This window comes from Poecilia latipinna, unplaced genomic scaffold (genome assembly GCF_001443285.1).
Source record: "Poecilia latipinna isolate Pla-1442-1.1 unplaced genomic scaffold, P_latipinna-1.0 Scaffold2410, whole genome shotgun sequence".
Classification (NCBI taxonomy): Eukaryota; Metazoa; Chordata; class Actinopteri; order Cyprinodontiformes; family Poeciliidae; genus Poecilia; species Poecilia latipinna.
Genome location: NW_015115026.1, coordinates 72810 through 91319, shown reverse-complemented (window position 1 = coordinate 91319; position 18510 = coordinate 72810). Strand labels below are relative to the sequence as shown.

General features: G+C 37.5%; 1 protein-coding gene across 1 annotated transcript in view; it reads left to right on the top strand.

Moving 5' to 3' along the window:
• Nucleotides 1-18510, top strand: part of LOC106937684 (poly(rC)-binding protein 4-like) — a 56416-nt gene that overhangs the window by 19216 nt on the left and 18690 nt on the right. The window contains exons 2-8 of the mRNA XM_015019326.1: nucleotides 5267-5456; nucleotides 5605-5628; nucleotides 7905-7937; nucleotides 9426-9542; nucleotides 13720-13851; nucleotides 14998-15126; nucleotides 16508-16582. Of these exons, the coding sequence (XP_014874812.1) occupies nucleotides 5349-5456; nucleotides 5605-5628; nucleotides 7905-7937; nucleotides 9426-9542; nucleotides 13720-13851; nucleotides 14998-15126; nucleotides 16508-16582 (618 nt within the window). The 5' untranslated portion in view covers nucleotides 5267-5348. The remainder of the gene's footprint in view (nucleotides 1-5266; nucleotides 5457-5604; nucleotides 5629-7904; nucleotides 7938-9425; nucleotides 9543-13719; nucleotides 13852-14997; nucleotides 15127-16507; nucleotides 16583-18510) is intronic.

Here is an 18510-nt window from a genome sequence, read left to right as displayed (position 1 = left end):
ATAAACAGTCTGCCTTTGGATATTTTCTCCAAACTGAAAAAAAAAATCTTGGCAGGTGCTCCTGATTCTCCAGATAATTGGCTATTTGCATAACTATTTTACTCATCATCAAAACAACAAAACATTTCTAGTTCTGGTATTTGTGGTACAATTATTACATTTTTAAGATTTGACCTCTTTAACCAATCTTTTTATTCCAGAGTTTAATTACCAGAGCTGTTACTGATAGTTAAATTTGCTAAACTAATCAAAAATGACTCAAACAAAAATTTGTACACCAGCAGTATAACAACAGCAACAACAAGAATCTGCAAAACGTATTTGTGTGGCTTTAAATTGATTATTCAGACCCTGATTATGCCAAACCTTGAATGTCTCTTTCAGTGAAGACTGACTATAATAAATCTGTGTTCAAATCTAAACATTTAATACTGAAAGGAAGTTTTTGGTCTTAATATGTTTAAAGTCTGAGTTTCTGTTAGTTTTATCTGTTATTAGAAATAGTCCTAGAAAGACCTGTGACTTGACCACACATGGATTTCACAATAGTTTTCAAATGCACTCAGCTTAATTTTTGAAAGCATGCTCTGCTGTCTGGTGGGAATTAAATGTAAGTGTTTTGCCACAACGAGCTTTGTTAGATTTGAAAGAAAATGGGGGAAGCTTGCAAGCCTAGAAACACCATCCTAACTGGAAGGGACCGTCTTCTCATATGAATGTTTTGCAGCAGGAGGGACTCACAGAATAGATGGTATCATGAAAGATCAACATCATGTGGAAATACTGAAACAACATCTCAAAATATCAACCAGGAGACTAAAGCTTGGGTAAAAATATAATTTTCAAATAGATAATGACCCCTAAGCATATAGCCAAATTAGTTACAAATTGATTTAAAACCATAAATTCAATATTTTGGAGCGGCCCTGATGGCTGAAAACCTACAAACCTGACTCAGTTACACCGTCAGAAGAAATGAGTCAAAATGAACGCAAAGTTCATGAGATTCTTAGAAAGAATGCCTAAAATGTTTGAGCCATCATAGAAATTTTTCTAAACACTAAGAACTTTAAGTTGAACTTGTAAATTTAGAGAAAGTTAAACATTTATCAAGCACTATGTTTGTTCTTATACTGGCATTAAGCAAACAAAATAATTGTGGTAATATCCTAATTGACCTGGAAAAAAATAAAAGAAAAAATGGGTTTTTGTGTATTGTATGTAAAAACCTGGTTGGAGTTGCATATTTCAGTTAAGCTAAAGTTGATAAGTTCTTAATTAAAGGCCAAACCTAAGTTTGCTTTAAAACACCAATGGTCCTTTCTGCTCTCTGGTCTTCAGGAAGGCTTCCAGAGATAAGAGCTGTTGTAGGAAAATGATTTTTATAAGTCAATAAAAACACCCTAAAATAAAGTCTAACTTAATAAATTTGCTGTTTAGCTCTTAATTTTTAACCAACCAAATCCCATTACTTCCACTGCAGTAGCAGTCACAGTTGCTTCCAGCTGGAAGCAACACTATATTCTTATTTCATCACTTCCTCGGAGTTCATCCGTTTTAGCCGCCAAGCTGAGTCCTGCTTGGTTTCCTCATATGTCCTGCATTTAACATAACGGTCATCTAACCTTCACCGTTGTAGCACCGTGTCGCTTTGCTGTTGTGTTGATAGATAATGTGGTAGCAATTCTGAGTGTAACTTACTTAGTCAGCAATACAATGAATAATTTTCACCTTTGGACATTTGTTTGTGTGTGTGTGTGTGTTTTTGTGTGTGTCATCACAGTCATGCTTAATTTGGAGTGCAGCAGATATGACTACAAATGGTGACTCACAACTGGAGCTCACATGTAATGCGTTCAGTCAGTCAGAGCAACAAAAGGGTTATAAAGTCTGTGAATAAGGAGCAGGTTGAGCTCTCTGCCTTTCTTCCCCGGGTCTGTCTGCGTTTTGGCAGCCTGCGCCAAGGTCTGCACTTTGCTAATTTTCTGTTCTGAGTTACCAGGTCTAATTTAGAACAGAGGGCCTCTCTGTTCATCGCGGAACGCTACTGCTTGGGATTCTGGAAATGAGGAGTTCAGAGGCTCACCGCCCTCACAGAGACACAAAGCACATGCCTTGTTATCAACCCACGGAGATGCACATAATGATCCCTCCAACCATTAACTCCTAATACAATAAAGTGCTAACATTTTAGCCATGCCTTTCCATGCCTAATGGAATTGAGTTAGCCCACAGGCTGCTCAAATGTGCTCTGCGATAACACGTGTTCAGGAGGCATTGAGCCCTGATTGCTTGGACATAGACATACATTAGTAGCTAAGAGCAAGAAGAAGAAGAAGGAAAAAAAAACACTTATCTTGAGTCAAACAGTTGGATTTTGTTGGATATTTATGGGAAGGTGAAAGAAGATGAGTCTCAAAGTGATACTTGAGTAAGACAGTCCAATAGGCAGGCCTTTCATAAAGCAGAGCTTGATCTATTCGCTGGAATTCACCGTGGCAAGGCGACACCACAGATATGTGCTTTAGAGCCGCATTGTGACGGCCTGGCATGTCGCTTTGTTTCACGACCATGGCGGGAATATAAAACTCACAGGAAGTGTCAGGCTTGGTGACGTCTTAAGAAAGATGCTTGCACATAAACTAAATAAATCAGTTACATAGTGGTGGCCTTGCTGCACTAAGTGAAAACAATAAACCTGCCCACGCACAGGTCTCTGGGGGAACTGAATCTCATATCAAAAATAACAGCTATTTATTAAATGTGATGTTTTCACATAGCTCAGTAGATGGCTTGGAGCTTCATAAAAAATAAAAAAAAAATTAAAAAAAGGCTCACATTCATCAGGCAGCAGGACTGCAGCAGTAGGCTGGAATACAGTTCAACTGTAGGCTGGTTGGAATGCATTCGGCAGACAAACAAGCAACTCAGTGATTATGAGAGAAAACAATTATTTGTGGTTCATATGATCCATGTTAATGAAGGATTCCACTGTTGGCTGTGGACTCATTTTATCTAATTATGTGAAACTGATTTGTATTAGTCTGTTGTTCAATTAGTCAATCAAATACCTAGAAATTGTTTTCATTATGACAGAGACGCAGCTTTGAACAGACGCTGGGCTTTGTAATGGCGCATGGAAAGTTTTCAAGTCTCCAACTTGAAACAAGCGTTGTGACGATGCATCCAGCTCATAAAATTATACACAATAACCAACTGAGGGAAACACTTGTTGTTTTCACAAATACAGATACCGTGCCAGGTTATCTTGTCGCAAAGACATTCTTGTGTTTTCAGGCATAAATACAGGCTTCATAAATCTCAAACAAGGATCTTGTACACTCAATGAATCTATTTATTTAATAAATATGTTTAATTCTGAGGTTTGGGTGCAGCTTTGTTGTTATGATGTTGCTGACCTGATGCGTTCCTTTAGAAATCAAGTGAACATATAGTAAACACTGTATGTTGTCACTGTGTTATAATGTGAGAGTATGCATTAAAGGTAGTTCTGTTTTGCTGTGCTTTACTTGTTTTATTTGCTTATATCTTTAATTCAACTCGAATAATTTTAAATCTGCTAGAAAATCAATAGAAACTGAATTTGTGTGAACATTTTTGCAAGTAAGGAATACTGTCAAGGTGACGAAAGATAGTAGGCGTTAAACGTCTTAGTAAGTTAAAACAGTTTTATTTTTTTGTGTCATATCCTGCAATATGGTTGAGTCAACAGTGAAAACCACAGCAGTGATTTTAAACTAATAAACTGAAAGATTTAAACACTTTTTTTGTTTGTTTGTTTTTCAATAACAACCTGTTGTTGTTCTTGTTCATTTTGGGCTATGGGTTTCCACGAAGTTACTGGGGCCCAATAGAGTCTCATCTGGGTTCAACAGAGCGGTTATTTAAAACTCAAACTGCATTTTGAGATATAGATATGGGTTACATAAAGTCAACAATAAGTCTGAGAATATAGCTAAATGCAGGTTCTGGTTACTGTTCTATTTCCATGTTCCCACTGGCAAACATAAATCAGTGAGAACACAAACTAATTATACACATCACGCTGAAAGTGTGAGCAGCCAGGTGACTCCCACATTAGTCTCCACACCGAGTTGCACATGGCTGACACGCACAGAGCTCCTGCCGCTGGAATCAGTGCAGATGCTTCTCGTTTACCGCCTGATTATAATTTCTGTATCTTTGTTTCGTTTTGATCTAGGCCGCTTAGATGGGGCAGATAAAACCCGACTTTTGACTGAAGCTCTAAACACGTGCACTTTTATCACCTTCGTCACAATTCAAAATCAGTTAGATTAACTTCGAAGGAATCTAATCCACGCATGTGAAGAAGAAAATAATATGTTGCTACTCTGTTGACAAAAAAATAGCAATGCTCACTGTGGGAGAAACATGTTGCAGAGATGCGGATAACTCAGTTGTTCCCGGTTATACTCAGACTGTTTGGATGCCCAAACAGGAACACTGCTGACTCTGCTGGTGCCTCTGGTCAATAGCACACAGAGTACTGTTCATTATGACTTTGCTATGAATATCTCCATTAATATTAAATCAACTTCAGCTAATGAAGAAGTCCTGCACATGAAACTGCAGCATGCAGACTCAGAGCCTTTTGATTCTATAAATGTACTAGAATTTATCTTCAATTTGATGCAGGGAGGAGCAGCACAAGCATCCATTTTCCAAAAACAACAACGCAGCCAGTAGAGTTAATGAGGCCATATAATGTTCAATAAATGATGAACATGAACCATATTAAATCTAGACAGCAAACCTCCACATTTTAATACATCTTTGCATTAAATATATTGTTACGTATTGTATTTTTGTTCTTATTTGTTAATTGCCACTTATAACAAGCATAGCATATTAAAATATGATAGATTAGACATTACAATTGCCATTGTGACTTTAAAAAACATTTTAAATAAGAAAATAAACTTGACTACATGCAACCAAGAGCACCTTCCCTCTTTATTTCCAAGTGTGCCTTTGAAAAGATAGTTTCAGAAGCCTGGGGAGCCATGGCTTCCCCCCCTCCCCAACTGAATAAATACACTTGAATGAAAGGTGGGGTTATTTTTAATAGATAGATAGATGCACATGCTTGTCTTGGATGCCAGTAAGTGAGGAGGCTGTTGAATGTTTCTGAGTCCTTGAAAAGCAACAACTGCAATAAAAAGCTCCCGTGTGCATAGATGAAAGCTGGGAACGTCATCATTTCAACTTTCATTTTCTCTCTTAGATCAGAACTGAAAGACATCGGCGAGCCAGAGAACGAGTCGTGGCCTTCGCTCGCCCACGTGACCAGCGAATGAGCCTTGTTCATGCGTCTCCCTGCGTGCCACTCCCACATCGTCATGAACTGTGAGCAGGACTTCGGAGACGGGGGCTTGGGAGTGACCCTCACACTACGACTGCTCATGCACGGAAAGGTTGGTTATGAATAATTGTATGCCGAAGGCCGCTTTGCAAACACAAGATTTGTGACAGCTTCATAAATAATAAATTTGTCTCCCAATGTTGGGTTATGTTTTTGCTTCTTTTATGGCTTTAACTATTTTTTTCCTTCTCTGTGTACAGGAAGTAGGCAGCATCATAGGAAAGGTGAGGATTTTTCAATTACTTCTATTTGAACATGATCAGAGCTATAATCACTCTGACAGGGTTAATACTGTTTTTAAAGTGTTTTTTTTTTCCCTGATGTATGGTCTCATGTACAAGAGAGGTTGGAAAAAAGATGGTAGAAAACAAGAATGCAAGAAAGGAAGAAAGGAGGACCTTGTGGAGAAAAGGGGGGATTTAAGGAAAGAAGGGAGGTAGGAAACAATGAGGGAAGAGATGAAAAACAAAAGGGAGGAAGAAAAGAGATGGATTGAAAACATGGGAGGGACAGAAGATGAGCACAAGGAAGACAAGTTAAGATAGAAAAAAATAACCAAAAAAGAAGAAATAGACAAGGAAGAAAAGATGACACATGGGAGGGATGACACAAAGACTTTAAAAACAACTATAAAACTAAGTTGAAATTTATGTATAGCAATACATTTATTTGCTTGTTTCACATATGAAAAATAGTGAAATCAAATTGCATACATTTCCAGCCTAAATAGGAACTCTGCATGTCAACTGAAGTGTTTGTGTAACATTTCACTGTATCCTGATTCTGTTTTTATTTTCAAAAGTATACCAATGCCCTCTAACGAACAGCTCTCGCTCTGAATATCGCCATCCGAAATATAATTGCCTCCATCCAAGCCTCTCTCTAGACCTCCTCACCAGCCCCTTTCCTCCCATAAAGCACCACAGTAATCCATCAAACAAAACCATTAGTCCATTGACTGCAAGCCTCTTGTTGAAATCGAGCTCCAAAGGCGTATTAGCGTTGGCCCCATGTGAGCACTTTTAGCGTCTGCCACGAAAGGTGTGTCGGTGGTGGGTTGCTTCCTCTGCTCCCCCCTGAGTTTGAGCCTTAAAAGACATCAGTGGGAGGAAGAAGAAGAAGAAGGAAAAAAAAAAGTGAACGCAGTTGATTGGAAAGAAAGCTGTCACAATAGATGCGAAGTGCATGGCAGGAAACAATAAGTCGGAGGAAAACAAAGGATGAAAACAGAGAGGAGGAGATACGAAGAAAGACAGAGATGAGTCTGGCCTGCAAAGTGCAGCTTGTCAGAGAGAAGCACTTGATGTGGAGCAGCTGAACTGATAGAGTACGTCTCCGCCCTTCCCTTCTCTGAGGCGAACATCACGTCTCTTCCCCATGTTATAGGCTACCAACAAATACACTGTAAATGTTAGATTTGGTTTTCCAGGAACACAAAAAGTGACAGGTTTGTTGAGCTGTGAGTCGATGCCTCTGTTGATATTTTTGAAAGGTATCAGATTGAAGATAAGGGCGAGAATAGTTTGGACGGACATTAGCTGCCGCCCCCCTCCCCCCCAAAAAAGTGAGATGGAGTAGAAGAAGCATTCAAAGAGCCTGCAGAGGTCGTGACACAAATCTGTCACATGCTGTTTTCCCTCTCAGGTGCTCACACAGTGGCAGTTTTTAAGCCAGATGTGGATTAAAGTTTATATACGTACGTGTCTTATGGAAAACAGAAAAGAGCATTGCACAACTGTTAACCTACCAAGACATGAAACAGAAAAAGTTGTGGAAGGAAAGCATTACTCAGACAAGCAGCCAAGAGGTTAACTTTGAGATTCACAGCTCAGAGTCTGTTAACCAGATGAACACTGGTAATGCATTTTATTAATAGGACATTTATGGAATACTGGCAAGAAAAAGGCTGATTTGTTGTCATATTCTGCATTTTACAGAAGTTCATTTTATGGCCAAATTTGGAAAGAGATGCTCTGGTCATATCAGATCAAAATGTAACATTTTCCCTTACATGTCAAACAGTATATCATCCTGAACAAATCTTAATTTTCACATCTCATTTCACTCTAATTAAGTATTTTGGCAAAATTTTACATAACTTAATCTCTTGTAATCGAGGAATGTCTGTTTGTGTCATTTTACAACTTAAAACAAAAAATAAATAAATTAGATACACCTAGCAAAATACGTGCCTGTAATGGAAAGGAGTTAGGTATACCCTAAATATCTATCACATAAAATCCTAGTAAAATACATTCAAGTTTGAGGTTAAAACTAAATGTGAAAAAGTTCCAGAGGATCGAGTTACTTTTACAAAGCAGTGTATTTCTGATAATGTTTTTTATGCAGAGGGCATCACTAGGATGCGCTGCAGAATGACTTTGTCTTTCTTCTGAATGTAAAGGTTTAGAGCTTGAGGTTTACTAAGGGGTTGAATATGCTGCTATGTTGACGCTGAATCGTGTTCATCTTTGTTTAAAGCTGCCCTTGTCTTTTTCAGAAAGGAGAGACCGTGAAGCGAATACGAGAAGAGGTAAACTATCCATGACTTTAGACCTAAGTGGCAATTTTTTTTTTTTTTTATCATTTGTGCTCTGACTAACGAAGACACATTTTCTCTTTCGCTTTTAGTCACATTTTCACAATTTCTGTGACACTTAGCGAGCTGAAAAGCATTCCTAAGAAATACATTGCTTGAAATTCCTTTTGGGTAATGAAAACACATTTTCAATCTAAACCTTTTCTCTCCGCTCTCCCAAAGCGAAGCTCAACAAATCCCTTTCGTCTTTCCCTTTCCCAATTAAAGCAGCTTCCCTTTTTCTCTCCACTTGTCCCCCGATTTCCCTCTTTATGAATCTCAAGAGTGCAGCCAAACTAATGCCGCTTGGTTAGCTCTCAGTATTAAAAAGTAATTAGACTGACACTCGTGTAGCGGCATATTTGATTCCTTCACTACTGAAAAGGTTTAATGCTGTGCTTTATGAGGCAAAAGGATAAACAGAGGAACAGTGAGGCCATTGGACAATGCAGCTGTGCAGAGCTGCAGGATGAAGCAGTCAGCCATGGTAGCCTTCCAGCCGTCCACTAAGGCAGTGTTGACCTTTGTTGCTTCAGTTTCTCTGAGAGCGTCTTCCTCTAAACCCTGTCTTGAAAATTTGAATGACCTTAAAGGCAAAATAAAATAAAAAATAAAAATAAAAAACTTTCGAAAACCCAGATAAAAATGTCCCAGGAGTCATAATTAAAGGAGATCAGAGTTGCATTTAGTAAAATATATTATCCACTTTCATCCTTTATCTACGTTTGAAAAGCTGTTCAAGCCTGGACTCTACCACAAAGAAAGAACAGCTTAATTCAACTTTTCCTGAATCTTCATGATGGATGAAAAAATCTTTAAAGTCTAAATTAGGGTTAATAAGCTGTTGCCAATCTTAAGTAGTCATTGGAGTACAATCTGGACAGGCTGGCAGTCTATCACAAGGCAATGCAGAGGCACACAGGACAAGCAGACAGGCACATAAAACTCACCTCTGAGGAGAATTTAGAAAGACCAATTTACCTAACATGCACATTTTTGGACTGTGGGATGAAGCTTGTGTATCTGTACCTAATTTAGAAACATAAAAACAACCTCAAAAAACCTTTTTTTTTTCCATTAAAATAATACTTATTTAAAAAAAAAAAACTAAACCAGAAAGAGGTGAAATGGATTATTTTGTATGACTAAAAGTTACCTTACTCGCTCTAATTTCACAGAACCGTATGGAAGCTTACTCTTTGAAAATCTGAATTATTATACAAAATATTATTACGACGTCATTGCATCAGATTCTAAGACGTAAGACGAAGATCAAATCCATCCCCTGGCTGCAGCGTATTATTTTAACCTCTATCATGAAATCAGTAGTCTTACTCTCAGCAAGAAAGAAAAAGTAAAGATGTCTCCTTGTTTCTGTCTTTCTCAGTTGTTTTACAGATAATGTTTGAAATGTTGAAATGCTGTCTGCTGACTGCTCCACAGAGCTGCGCGCGTGTCAACATCTCAGAGGGCTCCTGTCCGGAGAGGATCATCACCATCACCGGCTCCACGGAGAGCGTTTTCAGAGCTTTCACCATGATCACGTACAAACTGGAGGAGGTCGGTGTGACACACTCAACATCTCAACAGTTTACTGCTAATTTGAGAGAGATGAAAACAGCAGATCAATCATAATTTCAACCTTCTGAGGGGGTTTGATGAAACAAATTGAGATAAGAGCAGAAAACACTTGTAGTGAGACATTAGGATGTGGCCATAGTCATAATGGAGTCATAAATAAAGCTTCCATTTGAAGTCTGGATAAAGTGCAAAAACACATTTCACCAGATGATAACAAGATATCAGCTCATGAGCTTCACCTCACGTTCTTCCCTAGATGTGTTCTTAAAGCTAATGATCACAGTCCAATGTAAAACATTAAAAGACAAAAAGTACTATTTCAATATTTCAAAGCATTTAATGTGCTTGCAGATGAGATTGTTTTGAAAACTGTGCAGATGTTACTTTGTAGCATAAAATCTATATAAAACACATTAAAGTTTGTGATCATCGTATGACAAAATGTAGAAAAATTTTACAAATTTCATGTATGGCTGACAGATAACTTTTGACGACCAAACACATTAAGGTGAAACATGTTGGGTTCAGCCTAAAAAAATAGTAACTGCAACTAATGTATACCTGCTGATGCGAGGTGATTGTACATGTCTGATCTAGGCTTCTCAATCCGTAACGTCCCCTGGTGACTGTCTAGCACAACGTTAATTAATTTAGTGGAAATTCCTCTCAGCTAAGGCCCCACAGCAAAGTCTGACAAGAAAACAGATGCTCAGGCCAACACCCCCCAGTAAAAATACACACTGCAGGAGCACGGTGCAGTTTTCATTAAAGATCTTTCACATTCACCTCGTTTCATCCCTGAAACTCCTGAGTTTCCATGGCAATGCACTGTGTGCGGTTTCCACCGTATAGTCGGGTTATTGAATGTCTGACACCTTTAATTAAAAACAAAGGGAATAATCAGATTGTTTTTGAACTGATTAGACGTTTTTTCTGTCTCTATCACAGCGGTGCAAGTTAAGTTACTTCTTTGTTTGCTGTTGATTAACAATGTTTCAGTCATATTTTTGCAAATGCAAACACTCAATGACCAGAATCAACATGTCCCAGGTCAGGAATACAACAGTCTTTAGTGTAACTTCGCTCCAAAAGCTAAATATTGCAGAACTAAACAAATTTACACAACAATGTCAACATTTGCACAAAATGAAAGAACCCCAATTAGCCTCTTTAGACAGTTTATTAGCAAAAAAAGAAGTTGATTTGTTAATTACACTTTAAGGAATGCATGTGAGGAGACCAGCTTTACATTAAAAGTGCCTGTGAGAACTGCTGTCTTTGCTTTAAGAGCCTTGTTCCAACATCACATTGAGAAAGTATAGGAATGTTCGAGACTATTTAGATGTGGTGATTATATTTAGATCAAATCAAGAAAAGGGTGCCCAGAATCTGCGTGTTCCTCTTCTAATGAGACGAGACGTCAAGAGAGCCCGATCCGCCTCACTAAATATAGCCATGAAGCACGGAGACACAAGAGGCTCATCAAAATATCCCTTTAAACTTAAAGTTCACAGTTATTTGAATTATTGTGTGATTTATTTCATGAGTAAAATCTCCCACGGCTGCACAACCATAGCTCATGTTCCCCTCATGAGTTAAACTCATTTTAGTAGTAAAACCGGCACTAATACCAACCACTGATGAGAAGAAATCCATTTTTGCTGGGATTTTGAAGGTGAGGTGGTACATTTACATGTCAAATGTTGAAAGGGGGGAAATTCTTCATTAAATGAAATATTTAACTCAAATGGCAAACAGCATAACTAATGAATTTTAAATTACAAATGCAACAAAAACATATCTACATTAACATTCTTCCAGTTCTGTACATTTAAATATTAACTTTGGATGGCCATGTCATCAGATAACCTTTAACATGTTAACAGCTTCCTGTCAGCAAAAAAGAAACGTTTCATATTTTGTGTCGAGAGCCAGGTTATAGATGTAGTTGAACTGTTCACACTGTGCAGCTGCAAATGGCGGGACATTTTAAGCTTTATAACATTCCTTTTTTACCACAGCAATGCATTTTAAAATATAAATCAAGATAACTAGTAAATATGCTCCTATTTGTTTCATGAAGAAAAATATAAAGCAATGTTTACAACAACCACTCCCTTTAATATGTTAGAAAGAGAGCAATGCAAATTAACAATTAATTGTGAAATGGGACAAATAAAGGTCATAGTGCATTTGGATTCAGTTCCCTTTACAATGATGCCCCCACAAAAGTAAATGAAGTCATTTTGTCAGTACATAAGAGGTTTGTTAATGAAAATAAATAAATAAATAAAAAAAATAAAACAGCATCGTGAAGACCAAGGTTAGACATGGGTATCGCTTAAAACAGAGTTGGGTGATAAAACAATCTCCCCATGTTGAAACATCTCACAGAAAACTGTTATCTGAAAATAGAAAGAAAGGCAAGAAAGGTACCTCAACTACCAAGACCCAGACCAAAACAAGCCAAGAGGACCATGATTACTCCGCAGAAGCTGCAGAAATTCCCAGCTCAGTCTGGCAGACGTGTAATCTGGTCTTTATAGAAAAGTGAGAAGAAAAAAAGCCAGTGTTGATAGAAAGTCTCTTTCTCAACATAAAAACACTTAAATGTCAGAAGTTAATGATATATCAAACTTAAATAATGAAAACTAAAGGTGCTGTTATCTGTTATAGTGGCCCTGTATGTACTTTGTACTGGTTCGATACCTAAATATCTAAAAATGTAGTTTCAGGCTGCATTTTTAACTTTAGTACAAAAATGACAAAGACCGTTATTTTAAGGTAAAGTGATGATATTCAGTATCACTCTCAACTCTACCAAGACCCATGAGTGCATTTGCAAGACACTACAAATATTAATATTTTCATTTGCTGTATGAAAACATGAAATAATGCAGAATTTGTTGCTCGCTGAAATAACCTTTGGCTCAACTCTGGATTTTTAGAGCCCTATATGTGGTTCATCTTTTGCCATGCTGCATCACCATGGCAACTTGCACAGGTTGTGTTTCTAGCATGAAGGTGCAACACAAATAAAAGCACCGCCTTCCAGCAAATCAATACTGCTGGAAAATAAGAGGTAAAAAATAAATCTGTGCTTGATAAGAGACTCATTTCTTTCTACCTGAATTAAACAGTAAGGAATTTTGAGAGATTTTTTTTTTTTTTTTTTTTTTTTTTTACGAATACAATATTCACATCAACTAGCTGAAAGCTACAGATAAAAAAACTCCCAGACTTTACAGTTTTATATCCTGTTTGTGATTTAATAATAGACGGTCGACAGGTGTATCTTCTCCATTTTTACTCCAAATCTTAACAAGGTATTTGGCCCAGATACTTTTTTTTTTTTTATCAAGCAATGAAAATTATAAATTTTTGATAAAGAGATTTGTTAAATTTTTACTGTGAGTTGCATGTAATTGCAGCATTCAAGTCCTCTAGCAGTTGGTCCAGATGACTGAAAGCAGGAGGATAACTGCTGGTTCTAAAGAATTGCTGTCAGCTCACCAATTGAGCCTATCGATCAATAGGATTTAGAGTTGCCGGTCGGTAGTTTGCAGTCTGCTTTTTCAGCCTTTAAAATAACCTATTAGCCGTCAGCCTGTCTCAGCACGATAAACAGGTGAATAATAATGGAAACAACAAATGATTTAGAACCCTTTGTTTCAATTAGATTTTTAACTAAGCCTCAGAACTAAGAAAATCAAAGTAGCAGTATGTACACATCACATGATTTTAAACATACCATAAAATGCATATAAAACAGTGTATATAAAACAATATTTTTTTTTTAAATTCAGCTCTTTCAAACTGATCCTCCTGGATTCAGTCTCAGGCTGCAGAAGTGAGCAGCACATTTTCCCCACCATCTTCCATGTGGTTACTGCTTTCTCTGTTGTATAGATTCCTGCGGTTTTATCAAACGTTTGAAATGTCATTAAAGACAACAGACAGGGGTGAAGAAGAGATTCCTTCCCAGCCTCCTGGGAATTTCGCCTGTACCTGACAATTTATGATTCTTCAACCAGCATGGATACAACAGACTTTAGCTATAGTTTGAGGGTTGCTGCAGGAAATATATTCATCTCACTTCTTGTTTTCTGCATTCCAATAATTATTTCACCCTATCTTGTTTCCTCTCCCCCCATAGGACCTGAATGCACTGGTGGCCAATGGCACCATAAGCTCCAAGCCACCAGTCACTCTTCGGTTGGTCATCCCTGCCAGCCAGTGTGGCTCACTCATTGGGAAGGGAGGCGCAAAGATAAAGGAGATCAGAGAGGTGAGAAATGAATCCATTTCAGAGAATATGTGAAATATAAAAAGAGCAAATCTGCTTCTGGAAATGAGAGATGAAGGGTGTAGCTGGAGGTGAGCGACCTTCCTTTTCATTTCATAGTTTCCTGGCTAAAGTCCTTCGAGCATAAGAGTCCCATGCAAATGAAGAAGTAAGCTATTAAAAAAAAGTCCAGCTTTTACCCAGGTTGCCATAAAAAATAATGAAAAGCAAACAAATGAATGAATGCGTTTACAGGGGTGTATTATGGCAGTTTTTGCCCTGTTGTCTGAGAGTTATCTACCCCAGACCACATGAGGTTCTTCCCCAACTTCAAACCCCTGATTAGGTTGGATGGTCTATAAATCAACGTCCTGTCCTCATTTATAAAGCTAAATTTGGTATTATCTCTTTGCATTTGCAAACTTAAATTCTACAAGTACAACAACTTTGAGTCGTTGTGTCAAAGGCTAAAAGAATCCAAGTATTCTGCCACTTACTAGTGGAATTAACTCTAAAATCATTTACATTTAAAGATACTCACACATGCATATATTAATGCTTTATTGATTAATTAATTAGTGTTTATATGTCATTGGACCCATTTTTAGCTCTGATTGCATTTGCATATTTAGACAATGCACATAACATAAAATAAAATATTTTTGCCCGAGTTGTATTTACAAATAGAATAAAATAAAAACATAGCATTTTATAAAACAGAAACCTGTCAGAAAAACACATAAAAGATAATGAGGTTGCACTTTTAATGTGTCTGCATTTGTATTTTATTTTTAAACATACATGGGCTTTTTTTAGTGAATAAGTTTTGTACTACTGCAAATGGGTTTGTTTTTTTAGCCAAGTGTTTAGCTTTTAAATGTTGCTTTATTTTATTTATTTTTTTTGTATAAATGAGAATTCTTGGAAAGAAGAAAAACCATTCAGTAAATGCCAAAAAAAAAATAAAAATAAACAAAGAAAATAAAAACTGTTTATTAACAACCTTTGCGGTTGGTCTCCTTCCAGGTAGGTTAAGAAACGTATTGTTATCAAATCCGGTCGAAGCAAAGTGAAGCGTCACGGCAGCGTGATCATGAATGGCCTTATCTCCTCAAACAAATTGATCTTTGTATCCTGTAACATTTACAGAGCACAGGAGCTCAGATACAGGTGGCAGGGGATTTGCTGCCCAACTCTACTGAGCGAGGGGTTACGATATCTGGGAATCAGGACTCGGTAATCCAGTGTGTCAAGCTCATCTGCACAGTAATCCTGGAGGTAGGAGGCACACGGTTCCTCTCTTTGCTGACATTTGTGAAAGCCTTCCTGCTGCAGCAGCGGGAAGGTAACGACTGCTGTTGACGTGCAGGTTAGAGTTTCACCCCACAGCTTCTGGCTCCACTGTTGCAATAGTTCACATATTTCTCGTTGGTTGCATGACCTCTTTGTTATGCAATATTCCTATGAGTGCGTTGCATTGAAGCTAGCGCAGCCACACTGAGAGTCATTGTGTAGAGGGGGGGTCACGCAGTTATCAAAGAGCAAGCTTCGTTAATGTTAGGAGTTGTACTGAAAACAGGGCATTACATGAAGTGGGGAGGTCTGACTCTGAGGTCAAAGCTCTGTCTCCTAAAAGACAGAAGTTTGCTCACAGAAAATAAAGTGGCCAGCAGCACATTCTGTACACTTTTATAGACAACATCTCTCTTGAGAAAACTGACAGGGCAGAAAAAGAGAGAAAAAAAAAAACAACAACCCCGAGCCCGGTTTTCTCAATGTGTGTTAATGGAAGTGCACAAGCGCCTTTTTGTTTTACCGCTGCAGCTGGACCTGGCTGACTAATTGCTAGTTTGAACCAGTTTTCTTCAAAGGCTTGCAACTTTCATTAGGATTCTGTTCCAGCGGCATCTTGCTTTTGGCTCTCAAGATTTAAATTATGCAAAGTTATACAAAGATTTTATGACTGTTCTACATTTTCAACTCAAAGGCGCATCATCAACACTGCAGAGGCCTTATGAGATGTAGACTATCATGTACGCTTTGTAATCGCCTTCTCTTTTCAGCGTTTGAATAATTTTATCTTGAAGTAACTCTGTGTCAGTGGAGGTGTAATCCAAGCCCGTCCATAACCTCGGTGTGTGTTACATAATAAAACACAACTATTATCAACATGTAACATTTATTTTTGTAGTTTATGGCAAATTAATTTTTTTGCTGATTTAATTCAAAAAGTGAAACTCAGACAAAGATTCAAGTTGGCAAGTCCTGTTGGAAAATGAAATCAAGACGGAAGTAAGAGGAGCTCAAAAACAAATTACATTTTGAGGTCTCAATTGCTGTAAGCCATAATTATGAACTTTCTGAATCGAGTTAATGAAAGAAATACATTTATCTAAATTATATAATTGGAGATGTATTTGTACATAGTCAATGTAAAACAGAAAAAAAAAGAATAAAAACAAATATGACAAAGACAGATGCTGAAAATATTGCTAATATTTTAAGTACTGTCTTTATTTTATTCTTTTCGAATTATTATTTTAGTTCTAAAATAATAATTTTATCAATCACTGATTTAATGAGATTCATGTTTAGAGTATAACTTTATGTTCCCTTTGGTAAAGGTTTCAGCCTCTGATTATTTGTTTTTTCTCCTCAGTCTCCACCTAAAGGTGCCACCATCCCCTACCGACCGAGTCCCTCACCAGCTGCTCTGCTTATTGCAGGGAACCAGGTAAGAAATTTAATTAAAAATGATTTTAGGATGGCTTCAGACTGTAGTTTTACAAAAAAAAAGTGTGAGCCGAAAAATACCTGAATAGAGGAAATGATGCAGAAAGAAATATTATCAGTAAAATAAATTTGACATGATTACTTCTGTTGGGTTTTATTTTAAGAGGTTACAAGTCATAGCTAAAATAAATTATGAGGAGACTTGTTTCTTCTTATAAGGTTAATTAAATTAACATATTTTAACTTAATTAAAATATGTTGACTTTCTTGTTATGAAAGCATTTCACCAAAATGAAAAATGTCTTCATCATGACAGAGGAAACTAGAAGATTACCAGTAAGTTATTAGTTGACTTTTCAAGTTGTCCACCAACACACCAACAAATGTCTCCAAATAAAAAAATAAAAAAAAGAAAAACTACAGAGGACAGGGAACTAAAATAACTGCCACCATAAATCAGTTTAAGTGTTTTCATCTATGAGGCATAAGTTATTTCTATTTTAAGTTCCATTTACAATTATGTATACTATGCTTTTAAGAACAAAAGAAAGAGAAACAAACAAAGGAAAGAAAAAAGAAAGCTCAACAACTTATCCCTGTTATTTTTATACTTTAAGAGGTGATTGCATCTTTTTGTCTTTCTTTGGATTTGTTTATTGTTTTGCAAATTATCTGCTTATTACTGTGGAAATCCAGGACAACTACTTGGAAATAAAAATATGCGTTTCAACATTATTTTTCTTATTTAATTATATCAGAAAAAATATATAAATACAATAAGTCTCATGGTGGATTGTTGTGATGTTGTGATTGTTGTAGCAGTAAAACAGAGTAGAATGACAAATGGTTAGAGGAGGGCCAATGATATTAATGAAGCAGAATAGTAATTTTATACTGTTTTTGGATAGATAGCAGAGGTGGGACCAAGTCACTGTGTTGCAAGTCTCAAGTCAAGCCTCAAGTCGTCAGCTTGGAATTTCTTTTCGAGTTGCTTTTTTTTTTTTAACATTTTTAAACAACGCTCCAATGCTAAATGACTTAAGAAGAAAGGAGATCGGGCTTTTTCTGTAGCTGCTCCTTTTCTATGGAACAATTTACCTTTCTACATTAGATCTGCCCACAGCTTGGATCATTTTAAATCGCTTTTAAAAACTCATTTTTATTCATTGGCATTTAATTGAAGTAGTGCTTGATACCCTGTTCTTTTTTAGCAATTTATGTTATTGTTGTTCTTGTAAAGCACTTTGGTGCAGGTTTTTACATCTGTTTTTAGAGTGCTATATAAATAAACTTGACTTGACTGCTGTCAGAGGAGGGGAGGGGGGGGGTAAAACTACCGTAAGAACCGTGGGAGGAGGAGGGGATATTTATGGAAAAATTCTAATACGGGAGCAGGATGGGTAGTTTCCCTTATGAATCCACCATCCATCATGTGATGGAACTGGACCCAGTTCATCTTTATGATGGGACAGAGACAAACTCTCTTCCCTGAGTTCAGGTACAGAACCTGCTTTCTGATCCGGACCCCGCTCACTATCCACCGGCTTCCTGAGCTAACACGGTGCACATTAATGTGGATACGTTTGATTCACCGGATTTATACAGCATGACTAAACATAGCATACAGAGAAGCGGTATCACCAACGTAACCCAGAGTTGCTAACACGACGTTAGCTAGCCAGTTGTCTCATAGTGAAAGCAGAGGCGCAAAAAGTGGGTATGCAGGGTATGCAACGCATAGGGGCGCAGCACCAGAGGGGGCGCCAAAACCCCGTCTGGAGGGGGTGACGCGCCGATTATGTTTTCCCATACACTTCAGCGCGCCTCACGCTCCTTGGGTTGAGCATCGGTCCTTCACCCTGAAGTTCCTTCCCTCGGGGGGGGGGGGGGGTTTTTTTTTTTGCCTCCCCCTTATCATTCTGCCGTTTG